Source organism: Dipodomys spectabilis, unplaced genomic scaffold, assembly GCF_019054845.1.
Source record: "Dipodomys spectabilis isolate Male_0828 unplaced genomic scaffold, ASM1905484v1 ptg000098l, whole genome shotgun sequence".
NCBI classification, from domain to species: Eukaryota; Metazoa; Chordata; class Mammalia; order Rodentia; family Heteromyidae; genus Dipodomys; species Dipodomys spectabilis.
The window spans coordinates 6601397-6618177 of record NW_024870775.1 but is presented as its reverse complement, the minus strand read 5'-3'; the positions used below and the strand labels follow the sequence as shown (position 1 = coordinate 6618177).

The window sequence follows — 16781 nt, the reverse complement described above, 5'->3', positions numbered from 1 at the left end:
GCTAGGATGACATGTGTGAGCCACCAGCGCCGGGCCAAGATGGAATTCATTTTTTCAGCATTACTATCTAACAACTACTTATTTTCATGCCTAATACTAGCGTTTTATTTCTTTGCGTGGACGCATCCGCCCCTTCGCACAGCGAATGTATATTATCTTTTTTAATCCCAATACATTTTACAAAATTTATTTTCAAATAAGAGTCCAGCTACTCTGCCCACCACAAACCCCAACCGCCCTCAGAAGTGTGCCCAGGCGGACAAAACTTCTGCCAACGCTCATGAATACACACGCACTCTTCACAAACTACATCTTCTCACTTCGGGGCGTAGAAGAGCCCTTCCCCAAACTCTGTGCCCGAACCCAGTAGCTGCTGCCTCCTCTCCTGGCTGCCCTCGTCCATGTGGCGACAGATGCTCGCCACGCACCTCCACTGTCACCCCCGAACTCTGCCCTCCCTGCAATGGGGGGGAGAGGGGCGCAATCAAAGCTTAGTAACCACAAAATGCTCACCTACCCCCCCTCCCCAAGCCAGCCCCCTTCCTCCCCTCAGCCACTTTCTCTTCAGGACAGCCATGAAAATGGGAGATACCCGGAGCCGAGGCCCTCTCAGGGGACGGATGGCGGCTCCGGACCCCCGTTTCCCCCTGAGCAGCCGCTGAGGGACTCGGAACCTCTTCCCCCTGCTCCAATAATCATTTCCCGCCTAGACACTATCGGGGTTTTTTTTTTGGTTTGGGGGTGATGCTACCCCCCCTCCGAGGGGGCGGGAAAGGAGGTGGGGTGAGGTGGAGTAGAGTGGCTGGAGATTCTGAGGTAAAATATTGGTCATCCCTCTGAAAAGAAAGTTTTTTCCCACAGTCAAGTACCGGGATTGGTCCTCTCTACTATTTTCGTCTGCCGCGGGAGGTTAAAAAAAAAGTCAGCTACCTTCTGAGTGGAGCCCGGAACTTAAGGTCGAGGAGCAGCGCGAGTTATTGCAGCCATACCACAAACCTCTGCAACCTCGACCTGCTTTTTCCCGCCACTAGGCGAAGGCGCGAGGACGCGAATAAGCTCCGCCCCCTAGCGGCGTGCTTTCTCCCCTCCCCACCCCCGTGCCACCAGTGGGAGGGCGCATGCGCAGATCGTAGGCGCTTCGGCGTTTGCGCGGCTAAAATAGTTCCACCATCTTCCAGTGTCCTGAGAACTACAAATCCCACAATCCTCGCTGGCATCACTTTTATTAGGCGGCAGCGACAGTGCCTGATTGTTTCTGGTAACACATCTTCCCAACCCTTCCGTCCTCGACTGCCTTTCCCTGACTCTTTTCATGCCGTAATTCCTATTCTTGTTTGTAGCCCTCTTCACGCCCTTATTTTAATATTACGAAACTATCCTGAGCTCTACTTTGGCCACTACCGCCCCTCAGCCAATCTGTTGCAGGGAGACCCCGCAACTCATCATCCAGGGGAAACCAGCCAAGTCCTGTTTCTTTTTACCCAAAGCTGGCCGAATGCCTTTCCCTGCCCATATGTGATTTATTTGTTTGTTTTGGGTATAAGGCTGCAGCGGTGTAGATTCGGAAGGGCCAGCAGGTACAGCCCACGGCAGTGGACGTAGAGGGCCCCGCGGGGCAGGAGACGTCTACTGCGCAGGCGCCTGGCGTGGGGCGTGGTGTGGAGGTGGAGAAAGAGGCGTGGCGTGCCCAGGTGATCGCACACAGGGGAAGGCGGTGGAGCAAGAAAACGACGCGGCCATTTCGGAGGAAGAGGAAGTTGGGCAGCCTCGGCTGCTTTAGTGCTTTTTTTTTTTTTGTTTTTTTTTTTCAGTTCAGCAGAGAATATTCTCGGAGAGGTGTGTGTTTAAGTGACCTATCGCATTTTACTAGGAACAGTTCGTGGATTGGTCTCAACTCTTCCTTCTCCCCACCGTGAAGGGTCTTCCCTTCTCTCAGTAGTCCTCCTAAGTAGGTGGGAGGAGGAGGAGGAGGAGGAAGTGTGCAATCCTCATGAATAATTCATGAGCCCGCCCCTTTCGCCGTGGGGCCACGCCCCTCTGGTCTTGCTGACGCACTCTGCGTGAATCTAACCTGAGGAAACGACGTCACAGTCCCCGCCCCTAGGACGGAGGGCGGGGGTATCATCTCCAACACGTGCTGCATCTACCCGCGCAAGCCTAAAAGGGTGTGCGCAGGCGCTGCCCAGTAGGGGGAGGCAGGAGGCGGGGTAACGAGGTTGTTGGGTTTAGAGCCGGGCGGAGACCGCTGAGACTCATTCCTCAGGAACAAGGGTCGGGTGTCAAGGAGACCTTTTCACACCAGCTCCCCGTCCCTCGCCAACGGTGGGTGGGAACGTGCGGCCGAGACAAAGGATATCAGTAGGGCCGGACCTAGCCGCCAAGGGAAGTAGGTGTCCGTTTGGGGTGGTGGGCTTCTTGGGGGTGGGGGGGTTTGAGATGGGGGGGCTATATTTAAACTCCCGGAGCCGTTAAGTTGGTTCGTACTCCGATGCGCGCGCAGCCAGGGTGGCGGCAGAGTACGCATGCGTGGCTGCGGGCTGAGCGGAACGCGCGCCGGCCGTGCGCGCTCGCGACGGAGAGGTAGTGGTGGCGGAGAAAGAGGGGTCGGCGCACGCGCGGTTGAGTCCTCGGCTTGTCCGGGTCTCGCGGGCATCTTGTTTTGGTCTCGCGGGCGAGTGGGACGCGCTTGAAGGGGGGGAGGGGGGTAGGTACTCGGGAGAGAAGCGAGCGGAGCGGAGCTGCGCGCGCACTCGGGAGAGAGGGGGTGGGGAGGGAACAGGGTTTAGGAAGGAAGCGGGGAGCTAAAGCCCCTGATCCCCCGTCGGTACCCTCGACTGGGACGCAATTAAGGGGAGGAAATGATCGAGATGGCGGCGGAGAAGGAGCCGTTTCTGGTGCCGGCCCCGCCGCCGCCGCTCAAAGATGAGTCGGGCGGAGGGGGCGGCCCCGCGGTGCAGCTGCACCGGGAGGCTGTGTCCGGGGAGCCCCGCGGCGGGGCGGAGCGCGGGCCGGGGCCTCGCGCGCACTCGGCGGGGACCGCGGCCAGTCCTCGGGGCGGCTCGGCCCCCCAGCCCCGAGGGGGCGGCCCGGCGCCGTCCCACGGGGAGGCCCGCTTGTCGGAGCCCCCGGGGCGAGCCGCTCCCCAGGACGTGGGGGAGGAGCGCCGGGCAGGGGGCGGGGCGGAACTGGGGCCCCCGGCCCCTCCTCGACCTCGCAATGGCTACCAGCCCCACCGGCCCCCCGGGGGAGGGGGGGGGCAAGAGGAGGAATAGCTGTAATGTTGGGGGGGGTGGGGGGAGCTTCAAACACCCGGCCTTCAAGAGGCGCCGGCGGGTGAATTCGGACTGTGACTCTGTGTTACCCTCCAACTTTCTTCTGGGGGGCAATATCTTTGATCCACTGAACCTGAACAGCCTCCTGGACGAGGAAGTGAGTCGTGCACTCAATGCGGAGACCCCCAAGTCCTCCCCACTTCCGGCCAAGGGGCGAGATCCAGTGGAGATCCTCATCCCCAAAGATATCACTGACCCGCTCAGTCTCAATACTTGCACTGATGAGGCCCAAGTAGTTCTTGCTTCGCCACTCAAGACTGGTCGCAAGCGGCATAGACACCGGGGACAGCACCACCAGCAGCAGCAGGCATCTGGAGGGAATGATAGCCACGCCGCGCTGCCCACAGCCCCCCTCACCCCCTCATTCCACGGGGAGGGCGCCACACAGCAGCAGCGGCACAAGGGCCAGAACCGCGATGCCCCCCTACCCTATGAACTCAACACAGCCATCAACTGCAGGGATGAGGTCGTGTCTCCCCTTCCATCTGCCCTGCAGGGTTCCTCAGGCTCCCTTTCAGCCCCTTCAGCTGCCTCAGTTACCTCTGCACCCTCGTCTTCCTCCTCCCGACATCGCAAACGTCGCAGGACTTCCAGCAAGTCGGAGGCAGGGGCTAGGGGTGGAGGTCAGGGTTCCAAGGAAAAGGGCCGAGGGAGTGGGGGAGGCCGCCACCACCATCACCCACTACCTGCAGCAGGCTTCAAAAAGCAACAACGCAAGTTCCAGTATGGGAATTATTGCAAGTACTATGGGTACCGCAATCCTTCCTGTGAGGATGGGCGCCTGCGGGTGCTGAAGCCTGAATGGTTTAAGGGCCGGGACATTCTAGATCTGGGGTGCAATGTGGGCCATCTGACCCTAAGTATTGCCTGCAAGTGGGGCCCATCACGCATGGTGGGACTGGATATTGATTCCAGGCTGATACACGCAGCCCGTCAAAATATCCGACACTACCTGTCCGAGGAGCTACGTCTCCCACCCCAGACTTCTGAGGGGGATGCTGGGGCAGAGGGTGAGGAAGGGACTGCCACCATCCGAAAGAGAAGCTGCTTCCCAGCCTCACTGCCGGCCAGCCGGGGTCCCATTGCTGCACCCCAAGTGCCCTTGGATGGAGCGGACACCTCTGTCTTCCCCAACAATGTTGTCTTCGTCACGGTAAGAATATTAGAAGGTTCTTGGAATAGGGCCTGGGTATGGGGATGCAGTGAGAGCAATGTGTCGGGAAAGATCAGGACCCAGAGGCATTATCCTGCACCCACTCCTCAGCAGGAGATGGAGAATGTCTCTACTGGGTGGTTTGCCCCTCCTATCACCTGGAGAGGTAGGATTCATCTCTACCCCAGGTTGGTCCACATCTTCAGGGTAACCATTGCCACTACTAGGGGATTCTGTCCTAATGGAACCCTTTCCTCAAACCCACTGAAGGAACATGAGGCTGCTAGACAATGTGTTGAGGGAGAGGAGACTGGTGGTAGACTGTTTGAAGTTTCTGCCCTTTGATAGGGCCTCTGTTTGCATCAGCTGCTTCTATTTCCTTAGATACAGAGTTGATGAGTCAGGGGCCAGGAACAGATCTGCTCAGCATTAGGTCTTTTCCACATTGGCTCTGGGTAGTGGGAGGGGGGGAACACAGACTCTTCTTCAGGGAGGGAGACTATGTCCCTGACGGCACACAGCTCCCCATTAAACTGTCATTGGACTGGCTGCAGTAATGTTGGCTGCTAGGTCGGATCAAGCCTGAAGAAAGGACTTTACAGAGGACAGTGATGAGCATATCTTCTAGAAAAGATTTCCTAAGGGGATGTGTGGCTCTTGATTTCTCTAGAAGAAAGGAAAAAATAGGCCTGACATTTTGCTAGCCCTCCACTACAGGGAAAGACCCACGGGTCTCCTTGTATAATGTTGAGCCCCTGCCTCATGTCTAGGAGTCCTCCAGCATTTGCTCACTACAATTTTGACTCCAAGTAGGAAAATTTCATGGTTAATCAGTTTTAAAATACAGGGCTCCATTTTAAGTTTGACTTTACCATAAGGAAGAAGCAGAGGCAAGAAGAGAAAGTTAGACTGAAAGGGTCTGAAGAGTGGCAGAGAAGAAATGTGAGACATTGTCACAAAGCCTCCAAAGCGGTTGTGGGGGCATGGTTCTTTATGTCTTGTTGACCTCACCACAATTCTTATTCTCAGGGTAACTACGTGCTGGATCGAGATGAGCTAGTGGAGGCCCAAACTCCAGAGTATGATGTGGTGCTCTGCCTCAGCCTCACCAAATGGGTGCACCTGAACTGGGGAGATGAGGGTCTGAAGCGCATGTTCCGCCGGATCTACCGGCACCTACGCCCTGGAGGCATCTTGGTCTTGGAGCCCCAACCGTGGTCCTCCTATGGCAAGAGAAAGACTCTCACGGTGGGTTTCTGTGGAAATGGGGAATCATTCTTTGGTTGAGGCAAGACAAACATTTTTTTTTCCCTGGGTCATGGGACTTGAACTCATTGCCTGGGTGCTGTCCCTGAGCTCTTTCGCTTAACGCTAGTGCTCTACCACTTTGAGCCACAGTGCCACTTCCGGTTTTCTGTTAGTTAATTGGAGATAAGAGTCTCTTGGGCTTTCTTGCCTAGGCTGGCTTTGAACCTTGATCCTCAGATCTCAGCCTCCTGAGACACTAGGATTACAGGCATGAGCCACCAGCATCCAGCAAGAAAGACCTCTTGAGCAGAGGGAAAAAACCCCTAGGTGGGCATCATTGGCCAGGGGAAGAGGGAGCAAACTGATGTATTCCTCTTCCTTTCTCTCCAGGAAACCATTTACAAGAACTACTATCGAATCCAGCTGAAGCCAGAACAGTTCAGTTCTTACCTGACATCCCCAGAAGTGGGCTTTTCCAGCTATGAACTTGTGGCTACACCCCACAATACCTCCAAAGGTAAGTCTGGCTCATTATTGGGGGAGGCTGGTCCTGGTTGAGGGTAGAGTCCTGAGGGCCTGCTAACCTGTATCCTGTGTACTTTTCCCTCAGGCTTCCAGCGTCCTGTGTACCTGTTCCACAAGGCCCGTTCCCCCAGCCACTAAGTGGCCCCCTGAACAGAAAATATTAAGATGCTGCCCTTGCTGCTCCTGAAGACCTGGGTGATGAGGTTTTTCCTTCCTAAACTCCAAAGTTTCCTTTCCTTGGGTCTGGCAAAGAAGGCTTTTTCTTAAGTTGCTGCCCCAGCCTCCTCCCTATCTCCTGCACCTGAGCAGCAAGCCCAGCTGTGCTGGAGTTACTGTCATCTTCCTGTCCCCGGCCTGCTGGGCCTGGATAGCATGGACTGTTTTGCTGACTTTTTGTTTTCCCAGGAAGATTCCCACTTCTGAATGGCCTTTGTCCCTAGCTGCATTTCAGTGGACCACAGATACATGGACTAAGGGTTGGAGTGGGGAGCTTAGCAGGGAGGCACACAGATACTGTAAAAATCCTTCCTGCTGCTGTCCCCCAGTGGGAGAGGGGACTGGATTTGGAATGTAAGAACAGCACAATAAACTTGATACCTAGGGCAGTGGCCCCCATACCTGTGTCTGGCACTTTCTAGCTGGGGAGGGTGGCGCCTCAGTAAAACCTGTGCTTGCTTGCTTTGCCTATCCTAGAGTTTCAAGGAAGAGGGCAAATTTTTTCAGTGGTTAGGAAAAACTGCTAATCAAATATACACACAGTTGGTTACATAGAGCCCTGATTTATTTTGGTGACACTGGGAACTGAGCCCAAGACTTTGAGCATACTATAGGCAATATTTTTACCATTTGAGCCTCACCAGTACAAATTCTGGTGTGTAGAGATTACCAACTTCCTTCCCTGGGGGGGAAAAAAAATTCACAATTCTAATTGGATGTGGGTGGTGAGCTTTAAGAAGGCTGAGAAGCCTTGGCAGAACTGCATGAGAACTTTAAAAAATACTTAGGTCCAGAGCCACCAACCTGCTTCAGGGACCTTCCACTCTTCTGTGCTGTGAAACCAAGTATTTAGCAACAGGAAGCTTTTCAGTGATACATCAAGGGTTACTGGAAACCTTTTGCGTCTAATAAATACTGAGCAAGCTGGGCACTGTTTGGTGGCTCACACCTGTAATCCTAGCTATTCAGGAGGCTCAGATCTGAGGATTATGGTTCAAAGCCAGCCTGAGCAGGTCCAATTAATCACCAGACAAACAAGTGGCGCTGTAGCTCAAAGTAGTAGTACAGCACTGGCCTTCAGCAAAAGAGCTCAGGCAGAGCCCAGGCCCTGAGTTCAAGCCATGACTTTGACAAAAAAAAAAAAAAATACTGAACAATCAAGTCAAACAGAGTGCACAAAGCCTTAAAGGGAAAACAAGTCTAAGCAGTGCCTTGCAGACTCCTAGACTCAAGCAATCCCCACATTTGGGGATCAGTGTAAGGTTTTTTGAGGGGGAGTTGTTTGGGGGGGGGGAGGTTTTAATCAGTCGTGGGTCTTGAACTTGGTTTGGGCACTGTCCCTAAGCTCTTCAGCTCAAGGCAAGCCCTCTACCACTTAGGCCACAGAGCCACTTCCGGTTTTCTGGTGGTTAATTGGAGGTAATCCTAGCTACTCAGGAGGCTGAGATCTAAGGATAAAGGTTCAAAGCTAGCCTGGGCAGGAAAGTCCCTGAGACTCTTTATCTCCAATTAACCACCAGAAAACCAGAAGTGGCACTGCGGCTCAAGTGGTAAAGCGCTCTCCTTGAGCTGAGGAGCTCAGGGGCAGAGCCCAGGCACAGTTCAAACCTCATAGTCAACAAACAAAGAAGAAAAAGCTCGGGGCTGGGGGTTTTGCTCAGCGGAAGGGTGCAAGAAAAAAAAAAGCTCTAAGTACATTACAACACACAACGGGACTGCAGCTCAGCGGGAAAACATTTACCTAGGTAGCATGTGCAAATCCCTATGTTCCCCAGCACACCACACATACAAATGGTACATATCACCTGGAAATCCAAAGGACTTTCAGCATTTGTACTGTGAATAGGATCCAGGGCTTTGTACATGTTAAGCTCACCCAGCTACATCTGCCTTTTTGTTTTGGTGTTGGTCCTGGACCTTGAACTCGACCTGGGCACTGTCACTCAGCTTTTGTGCTCAAGACTAGCATTCTACCACTACAGCCATAGCCTGCTTCTGACTTTTTTTTTTTTAATTATTATTAATGGGAGATAACTTTCATGGACTTTCCTGCCCTGGCTAGCACAATCCTTAGCCTCCTGAGTAGCTAGGGTAACAGGTATATGCAACTTTGGGCCCTGTCACCACTTCTATTTTTGCTTCCGGTTTGAGACAGGCTTGCAGTGTAATAGCCTAGGTAAGGGCCAAAAAGTGCATCTCCAGGCAGTTTCCAACCTGGGAGGGACCTTCGGAGCGGTTTTAGCTGTACTTGTGGCTCCCAAGAACAGTCCCATTATCTAACAACCACTTTATTCTCTAAAACGGTTTTAACACAAAATGTCAACTGGCAATCCAGAGGTCTAAGCTTCCCACCGCCTTAACGTCCGGTGCATGAGGAAGGTGTCCTCCGAAGGGCGAGGCCGGGCTTGGAGTCGGAGAGGGGGCAGCCCGTCCAGGCTCAGGTGGGGAGATTCGTAACACAGTGTGTCTGGGTCGCACAGCATGGTCATGTCTGGCCCTGGCCCGGGAGGCTCCTGTTGAAGTTGGGCCCCAAAAGTAAGTTTACACCCTGGGGGTGGGGGGGGGGGAGACAATCCGCGACGAACACGCGCGTGGGGACAACCAGGAGGAGGCCGGGCCCCGTCCCTCACCTTCGGGGGCGGGGCTCGGGGCTGCGGCGGCAGGAGCGCCAGCTTCTCCCGCAGCGCCGCGCTGAGAACCTGTTCCTCCGGCACCTGCAAGCTCACCAGGTCTCGGAAGAGCCGCTTGGAGCGCGGCACGTTCAGCCCTGAGAGCGCGGGAGGGGCGGGGGTGAGCGGCTCCGCGCGGCGCGGCCCCCCGCCCGGCAGGCCGCCCGCCCCCCTCACCCTCGGCCACGCTCTCCCCCAGGCCGCAGCGGGTCTGGAAGGACTTCCTCAGCTGCTCCTCCACGGCCTTGGCGGCATCAAACGGTCCCGAGGCTGCGGCCCGGGCCGCCTGCAGCTCGGCGCTCAAGGCCAGGCTGCTGCGCGGCGCGGGCGCCTCCAGCGCGGGCGCCTCGCTCGGGGCGGCGGGCGGCGGCTCAGGGCGGACCGGGGAGGACGGAGCCAGGCGGAAGCGGACCTGGGGGACACAGGACCCGGCGGTGAGCGGCCGCGCTCCGGGCCGTTCGGGTCCCCCGGGCAGCTCGGACCCCAGCTCACCTGTCTCCCCCTGCGGGCCGCTTCCCGCCGCCCCGCCTGTCCCTGCCGCCGCCCAGGGCTGCGGCTCCGCGGCTCGGGGCTCTCGGACCGCGGGCTCAGGCTCAAGTCTAGACCGGGCTCGGGCACCGGGACGCGAGGTTCCGGGGCTCGGGGCTCTGGGGGTGGCCCTGGGGCCGCCAGGGCATCTCCGCCTCTCAGAGACTCCAGCTCGGACTCCCCGCAGTCCATCATCTTGGGGTCCCAGCGGCGAGGGCCACCGCAAACGGCCTTGCTCCCTCCTCTTCCCCCCTCCCCCCCTCACGTCGGGAGTCCACTACCGGAAACCGTTATCCCTCACTCCACGAGTGGGGACGGAGCCCCGCCCCTTTCAGCGCCCCGTGACGTCAGTTCCTTGACCCGCCCTCTACTTCCGCCCCACTACTTGGCCCCGCCCCGGAGGCCGGTGCGGCAGTCCTAAGGGTCCCTGTGAGGACCGAGTTTCCTTCAGCACAATCGCTATATGGCGTCGTCTTCCTCGCCGGGCTCAGTCTGAGGGTCTCAGGGTGTTCCGTTTTCTGTCTGGAGCCCCCGACAGGAAAGTTTTAACTAGACGGTCAGCATTTTCGGGGTTTTCTTCACCCACAGCCCAGGCTTCCTCCTGGCATCCATCCAATCTGGCAGCCTCTTGTGATTTGTTACCTTTGAGAGTTCCCCAAAAATACTACTAGGTAGAAGACTAGATAAGATCTCGGCACTGAGCCGTCGCCGAACTGAGGTGAGACTCACAGGCTCACGGGGAAGCCAAGGAGCCTGGAATCCAGAGAACCTTGTCATGGATGGAGATAAGCCAGAGCACTGGGCACGAAGTCTACATTTCCTCAGAGGCATCAACTTTCCCTCCCTTCTCCACTCTCAGGCCAGGGATTGGAGCCCAGGCTTTCCCTGTTGCAGACATGGTGTCCCTTGTTCCTGCCTTGCTCCCCTTCCAGTAAATTGGTCCTCCCTGGCTTCCTCTTCTCCTGACCCCAGGCCAGCTTCCACCATCACCACCACCACCACCCTCACTGTGTCCCCACCTGGTGCCCTAGATCCTGCTCCTCACCCCACCCATTTCCCAGTCCTATAGAATGCCCCCTGTGCTTCCCGTCTTTCCCTCAGCCCTTGTGTAGTGTCAGCTTGGGTGGATTGATGTGCCACAGGCTAAGAAGTGTCTCCTTTGTGGTCTGCCATACATGGTTCTTCTACCTACTTATGCATCCCAAGAATCCCACTGGGGAAACCTCTTGTGCACAAGACACTCTTATGCAAGAGGAGGGGTGGTAAGGTGTGATACCTGTGCAACCTGGTGCACCTGACAGGTCCAAGTCCTACCAAAGAAGATTATAACAAGGTATCAAACTAGCTGTCTAGAGGAAACCCGATTCTTACACCAGGTTTTATGAGGAAGTGTGGAATCACAACACCAGATTACCAGGGAGAGGAGGAAACATGAAAAGATGCCAGGAAAGCTGCTTTGAACAAACTAGAAAATGTGCTTTCTCAAAGCCCTTTACTGCCATCTGATGGAAAATTGTCCTCATGGTTCTCCGAAGTCCTCATAGTGAGGAACACAATCTTAGAATAAGATAATTGACCTTAAAATAAGTCCAAATCCCTTTGACAGGAATTTGAGGCTCCACCTTCTCACTTTAGTCTTGCATCCCCTAAACACCCAAGAGGCAACCTTAACATCTCAAGACTGGAGCCTTCTGAGTCCCCAAAGTCTATTTTTCTGGTTAAAATATAGATACCTACCCCACCTCCAATGTCTGACTTTTGAGGCCAGGAATTCTCGTGTGTGTGTGTGTGTGTGTGTGTGTGTGTGTGTGTGTGTGTGTGTGTGTCTGTGTCTGTGTCTGTGTCTGTGTGTCTGTGGTCTGTGTGTCTGTGTGTCTGTGTCTGTGTGTCTGTGTTTGTGATTTGAACCCAGCCTTAGACTTGTTCAGCTTGCCCAGATGGCATTCTACTAGCTGAACACTTCCTCCAGTCTTCCTATTTATTTTTTTCCCCATAGGGAGCTTGAACACAAAGTCTGGATGCCATCCCTTGAACACAAAGTCAACACAAAGGCTGGCACTCCACCACTTGAGCCACAGCTCCAGTTCCAGCTTTTTGCTGGTTAACTGGAGATAAGAATTTCATGGACTTTTTTTTTTACCTGAGCTGGTTTAGATCCTCAATCCTCAGATCTCAGCCTCCTGAGTAGCTAAGATTACAGAGACATGAACCACCAGTGCCCAACTTAGCCCTGTTTCTTGCTGGTTATTTTTGGAGATGGAATCTAGGGGACTTTTCAGCCACGGTGGCTTCAAACTACAATCTTCAGTCTCCTGAGAAGCTAGGATTGTACGCATGAGCCACCAGTACCCAGCTAGAAATACATATTTTTAACAAGCTCGTAGGCAACTGTGATATGGCCTGACTTCCAAATCCTGACTGTCCACATTCCCATGCAATGTGGCAGTGGTTCGAAGACTTCATCAGGCTTGTTAAAACAGATGACTTGGCTGGGCTCCACCCAAGTCTCTGATATAGATTTGGGGCACCAATCCTGAGAGTTTGCATTTCCATGGATCACCAGAAGACATTGCTATTCCTACCTGGGTACTGCACCCTGAGACCTTCATTAATAATACATGCAACTGAGGGTGCGGCTCAAGTGGCAAGATGCTTGCACTGAGGCTCTGAGTTCAGTCATCAGTACCACAAAAACAAACACATAGAAACCAGGCACCGCCAGTGGCTTGTACCTATAATTTTAGCTACCTAGGAGGCTCCCTACCTGGGAGACAGAGCAAGGGATTGTGATCTGAAGCCAATCTGTATATAAAAGCTCACAAGATTCCCTCTCAAACCAATGACATGCCTGTTCTTCCAACTAGGAGGGAAGCACAATGGCTGGGCACCAATCATCCTTAGGAAGCCTAAGAACACAAAGAAGATCAAAACCCAGGCTGTCCAGGTGCCGTTGGCTCACACCTATAATCCTAGCTACTCAGGAGCCTGAGATCTGAGGATCACAGTTCAAAGCCAGGCCCAGCAGGAAAGTGTGAGACTCATCTCCAATAAGCCACCAGAAAACAGGAAGTGGTGCTGTGGCTTAAGTGGTAGAGCACTAGCCTTGAGCTAAAGAGCTAAGAGACATGCCTAGGCCCAGAGTTCAAGGCCCATGACCGACAAAAAAAAAAAAAACATGGGGGAGGGGGGGTATGATTGGGTGGGGGGGAGGGGGGAGGCTGGGAAGGGAGGACAAGGGTAAACAAAGGAGGAGGCTGCAATGCTTGGTAAGAAATGTATGCATTATCCTGCCCATGTAATTGTAACCCCTCTGTACAGTATGTTCTCAAAATAAAATAAAATTTTAAAAAAACAAACAAACAAAAAAAAAAAACAGACTGTCCAGGCATAAAACCTCCTCAGAAACCACCAATGTAGTCAAACATCAGTAGCTTATACCTGTAATCCTAGCTACTCAAAAGGCTGAGATGTGAAGATTGTGGTTTGAACCCAGCTTGAGCAGGAAGGTCCATAAGACTCATCATCTCAAGTTAGCCTAAAAAAACAAAGGTGTGGCTCAAGTGGCAGAACTCCAGCTTTAAGCTAAAAAAAGCTAAGTAAGAGGGGCTGGGAAAGTGACTCAGTGGTAGATTGCTTGCCTTGCATACATGAGGCCCTGGGTTCGATTCCTCAGTACCACATAAGCAGAAAAAGCTGGAAGTGGCGCTGTTGCTCAAGTGGTAGAGTGCTAACTTTGAGCTGAAGAGTTCAGCAGAGTTCAGGCCCCATGACTGGGGGAAAAAAAAAAAGCTAAGCAAGAGAATGAGACTCTGAGTTCAAGTCTCAGTGCTGGTACAAAAGAAAAAAAAAAGGAAAAGATCAACACAAATGACTCCATTTTTATTCTGGCAACTTTCACATCTTATACAAATATGATCATATCAGGTACCATTAACTACCATGAAAAAATAAAGCATCAAGAGATGTTAGGTTCAAAGAGGGTTTTCCCCATCTCTGGTCGCATGATTTGGGAAAGTCCATGAAGAAATGACATGCTCAGGGGCTGGGAAGGTGGATCAGTGGTAGAGCGCTTGCCGTAGAGCGCTTGCCTTGCATGCCTGAGGCCCTGGGTTCGATTCCTCAGCACCACATAAGCAAAAAGAAAAAAGCTGGAAGTGACGCTGTGGCTCAAGTGGTAGAGCGCTAGCCTTGAACTGAAGAGCTGAGAGACACTGCCCAGGCCCAGAGTTCAGGCCCCACGACCAGACCCTAAATAAATAAATAAAACTTAGTCCCCAATTTAAAAAAAAAAAAAAAAGAAATGCCGGGTGCTGGTGGCTCACGCCTGTAATCCTAGCTACTCAGGAGGCTAAGATCTGAGGATCGCGGTTCAAAGCCAGCCCAGGCAGGAGAGACCATGAGACTCCTATCTCCAATAAACCACCAGAAAACTGGAAGTGGCGGTATAGCTCAAGTGGTAGTGCACTCACCTTGAGCTGAAGAGCTGAAGGACAGTGCCCAGGCCCAGAGTTCAAGCCCCACGACCAGACCAAAAAAAAAAAGAAATGACATGCTCAGAAACCTCGGAGACCAGAGCAAACCAGAACAAATCTGTTTGTCTTTGTGCCTGTCCTGGGGCTTGAAACTCAGATCCCAGCACTGTCCCTGAGCTCAAAACTAGTGCTCTACTCCTTGAGCCATAGCTCTGTCTCCAGTTTTTTGGTGGTTAATTGGAGATAAGAGTCTCACAGACTTTCTTGCCCTGAGTGGTCTCAAACAGATCTTCATATCTCAGCCTCCTAAGTAGCTAGGTTATAGGCTGAGCCACTGATGTATGGATTTTTTGTTTTTGTTTTCCTGATGATGTCTTAGTAGCCCATGCTGGCTGTGAACTTGCAGTCCTACTACCTCTACTTCCTAAGTGCTGAGTACTATTCTCTTCCCATTCCGGGAGATTCCACATGTTTTCCTCCTTCTCTGGTCATCCTACAGTCCTCAGAGCTTTTGGCTGGGATTCCTCAGGATGAGTCAGGAAGGAGGCCAACTCGGGTAGACAGTTCTGGGCATCTACCTTTACTTTGAAGTTTTCCTTCAATTTCCTGGGCTGAGCCCAGACAGGACTGGGGAAGGAGAGAGGTAGGATATACCAGTAACTCCCAATGGCTTCTGGCAGAACTCAGGGTCCTCTTTCCACCTCCCACTCCTATGATGGTGAAGAAGTCAAGGAAAAATGAGAGCAGGATTCCTTTCCATTTGCACATAGCCTCAGGCCTGGATGTTTCCTGGGCCTGTAGCTACCTGCAAGATTATTTACCAGAGACCACGCTTTGGCCTTTCCAATCCTCTCTCAAACCTGAGGTTCCCAGTGAACAGGAGCCCATTTCTAAACTTGGAGGCTGATCCTGAATCTGGATATAAAAGCTCACATCAGATGGTGATGGTAGATGCTACTCCAAGAGTCTGGGATCTGTTATACCTCAGGGTTCCTGGGACCTATCACCAATGCTGTTTGATCCCAGAATGGTTCCTGATATACACTGGAGATATAGCAAACAACTGGTGGTTGGAAACTCCAAAGCTGAGCCACTATACACCAGTTCACCATGAGGTCTCTCCTAAAAACCTGAAAGCAGAAGTTCTCTCTTCCCCCCACCTCTCTCTCTTTGACAGTCATGAGGCTTGAACTCTGGGCTTGGGTGCTATCCCTGTGCTTTTCAGCTCAAGGTGAGTGCTCTACCGCTTGAGCCACAGCACCATTTCTGGTTTTCTAGTGGTTTATTGGAGATAAAGAGTCTCACGGACTTTCCTGCCCAGGCTGGCTTTGAACGGTGATCCTCAGATCTCAGCCTCCTGAGTAGCTAAGGATTACAGGTATAAGCCACTAGCACCCACCTAGAAGTTCTCTTTTTCATGCCCTGAATCTGAGGATCTAAATTTGAAGCCAACCAGGGCAAGAAAGTCTGTGAGACCCTTAGCTCCAATTAAGCACCACAAAAAGCAGGAAATGGAGTTGTGGCTCAAGTAATAGAATGCCAAGCCTTGAGCAAAAAAAAAGCTAAGGGATAACACCTAGGCCCTAAGTTCAAGCCCAGGACCAGTACCAAAAAAAAAAAAAAAAGGAAAGAAAGAAAGGAAGGAAGGAAGGAGTGGAAAAGATGAAAGAGAAAGGAGAAAGGGAGGAAAGAAGGAAGTTTTGTTGTGTTTTTTTTTGGGGGGGGGTCCGGTCGTGGGGCCTGAACTCTGGGCCTGGGCGCTGTCCCTCAGCTCTTCAGCTCAAGGCTAGCACTCTACCACTTGAGCCACAGCACCACTTCCGGCTTTTTTCTTTTTGCTTATGTGGTGCTGAGGAATCGAACCCACGGCCTCAGGCATGCAAGGCAAGCGCTCTACCACTGAGCCACCTTCCCAGCCCAAGAAGGAAGTTTTCATGCAACCTCCTCATCCATCATCTGGTTATCTGGTTACAAGGGCTTCCTAAGTAACAGGTGTTAGTACTGTTGCTTTAAGTATTGGCTAATATTAAGCGGGCCCAAACCCTCCCATAGCAGTGGAGGGGTGGGTGAGTTGTCTAATGACTTCCAGAAAACCATCCCTGCCTGCCATTCCTCACTTTCCCCCTGCTGTGCTCAGCAAGTCACAAGTTGAGCATCACCCAGCAGAGCTGTAGTATGGTTCCTTGCCCTCCTCCCTTACACAAGCTCCTCCAGCAATCTGCTGCCATCTGCAATCCTGTGACCCCCTCACATCCTCCAAATTTTGCTTTCTGGTGAAAGATGCCTGCTTTACCCTGGAAAACGATCCCTGCATCTTCCCAGGTCTGGCCCAGAGGCCAGGCTAAGATTGACAGCTGCAGGATCTCCCCTCCTGAGGCATCTAAAATGCAACCTCCACATCAACATGGCTCCCTCCAGAGATGTTGGGCTCCCAGTGCCAAGCTGGACCTTCCCATCCCATCCCTGCTGGATCAACACAGCCCTCACTTGACTTCTGCAGTAGCATGGGTAGGGTTCCTATTCAGAGCCCACGTTGCTGCCAGGCATTCTGGGAAGTGTAGTTTCCCAAGGTTCTTGGCAGGACGTGGACAGCTGGGTCAAAATCACAGGCTCCAAGGCCACAGCATGGCCAAAGCCA

The 16781-nt window shown here is 53.1% G+C and overlaps 3 protein-coding genes across 3 annotated transcripts in view; 1 reads left to right on the top strand and 2 right to left on the bottom strand.

Moving 5' to 3' along the window:
* The window catches only part of Zcwpw1 (zinc finger CW-type and PWWP domain containing 1), a 33942-nt gene extending 33539 nt beyond the window's left edge, over positions 1–403 (bottom strand). The window contains exon 1 of the mRNA XM_042686724.1: positions 321–403. Coding sequence (XP_042542658.1) covers positions 321–403 — 83 coding nt within the window. The remainder of the gene's footprint in view (positions 1–320) is intronic.
* Positions 404–2429: 2026 nt separating this feature from the next.
* Positions 2430–6872, top strand: Mepce (methylphosphate capping enzyme). Its single transcript, XM_042686699.1, is given in 5 exon segments — positions 2430–3248; positions 3250–4485; positions 5515–5733; positions 6124–6250; positions 6344–6872. Coding segments are annotated over 5 exon segments (2025 nt in total). The 5' UTR covers positions 2430–2858; the 3' UTR covers positions 6397–6872.
* A 1874-nt stretch (positions 6873–8746) lies between these two features.
* Positions 8747–9974, bottom strand: Ppp1r35 (protein phosphatase 1 regulatory subunit 35). The gene is made up of 4 exons (XM_042686700.1): positions 9636–9974; positions 9321–9555; positions 9105–9241; positions 8747–8987 (listed from the first exon to the last, which is right to left on the bottom strand). Exons 1-4 carry the CDS (start codon positions 9864–9866, stop codon positions 8814–8816), a joined length of 777 nt encoding a protein of 258 aa, XP_042542634.1. The 5' UTR covers positions 9867–9974; the 3' UTR covers positions 8747–8813.
* Between the last annotated feature and the right edge of the window lie 6807 nt (positions 9975–16781).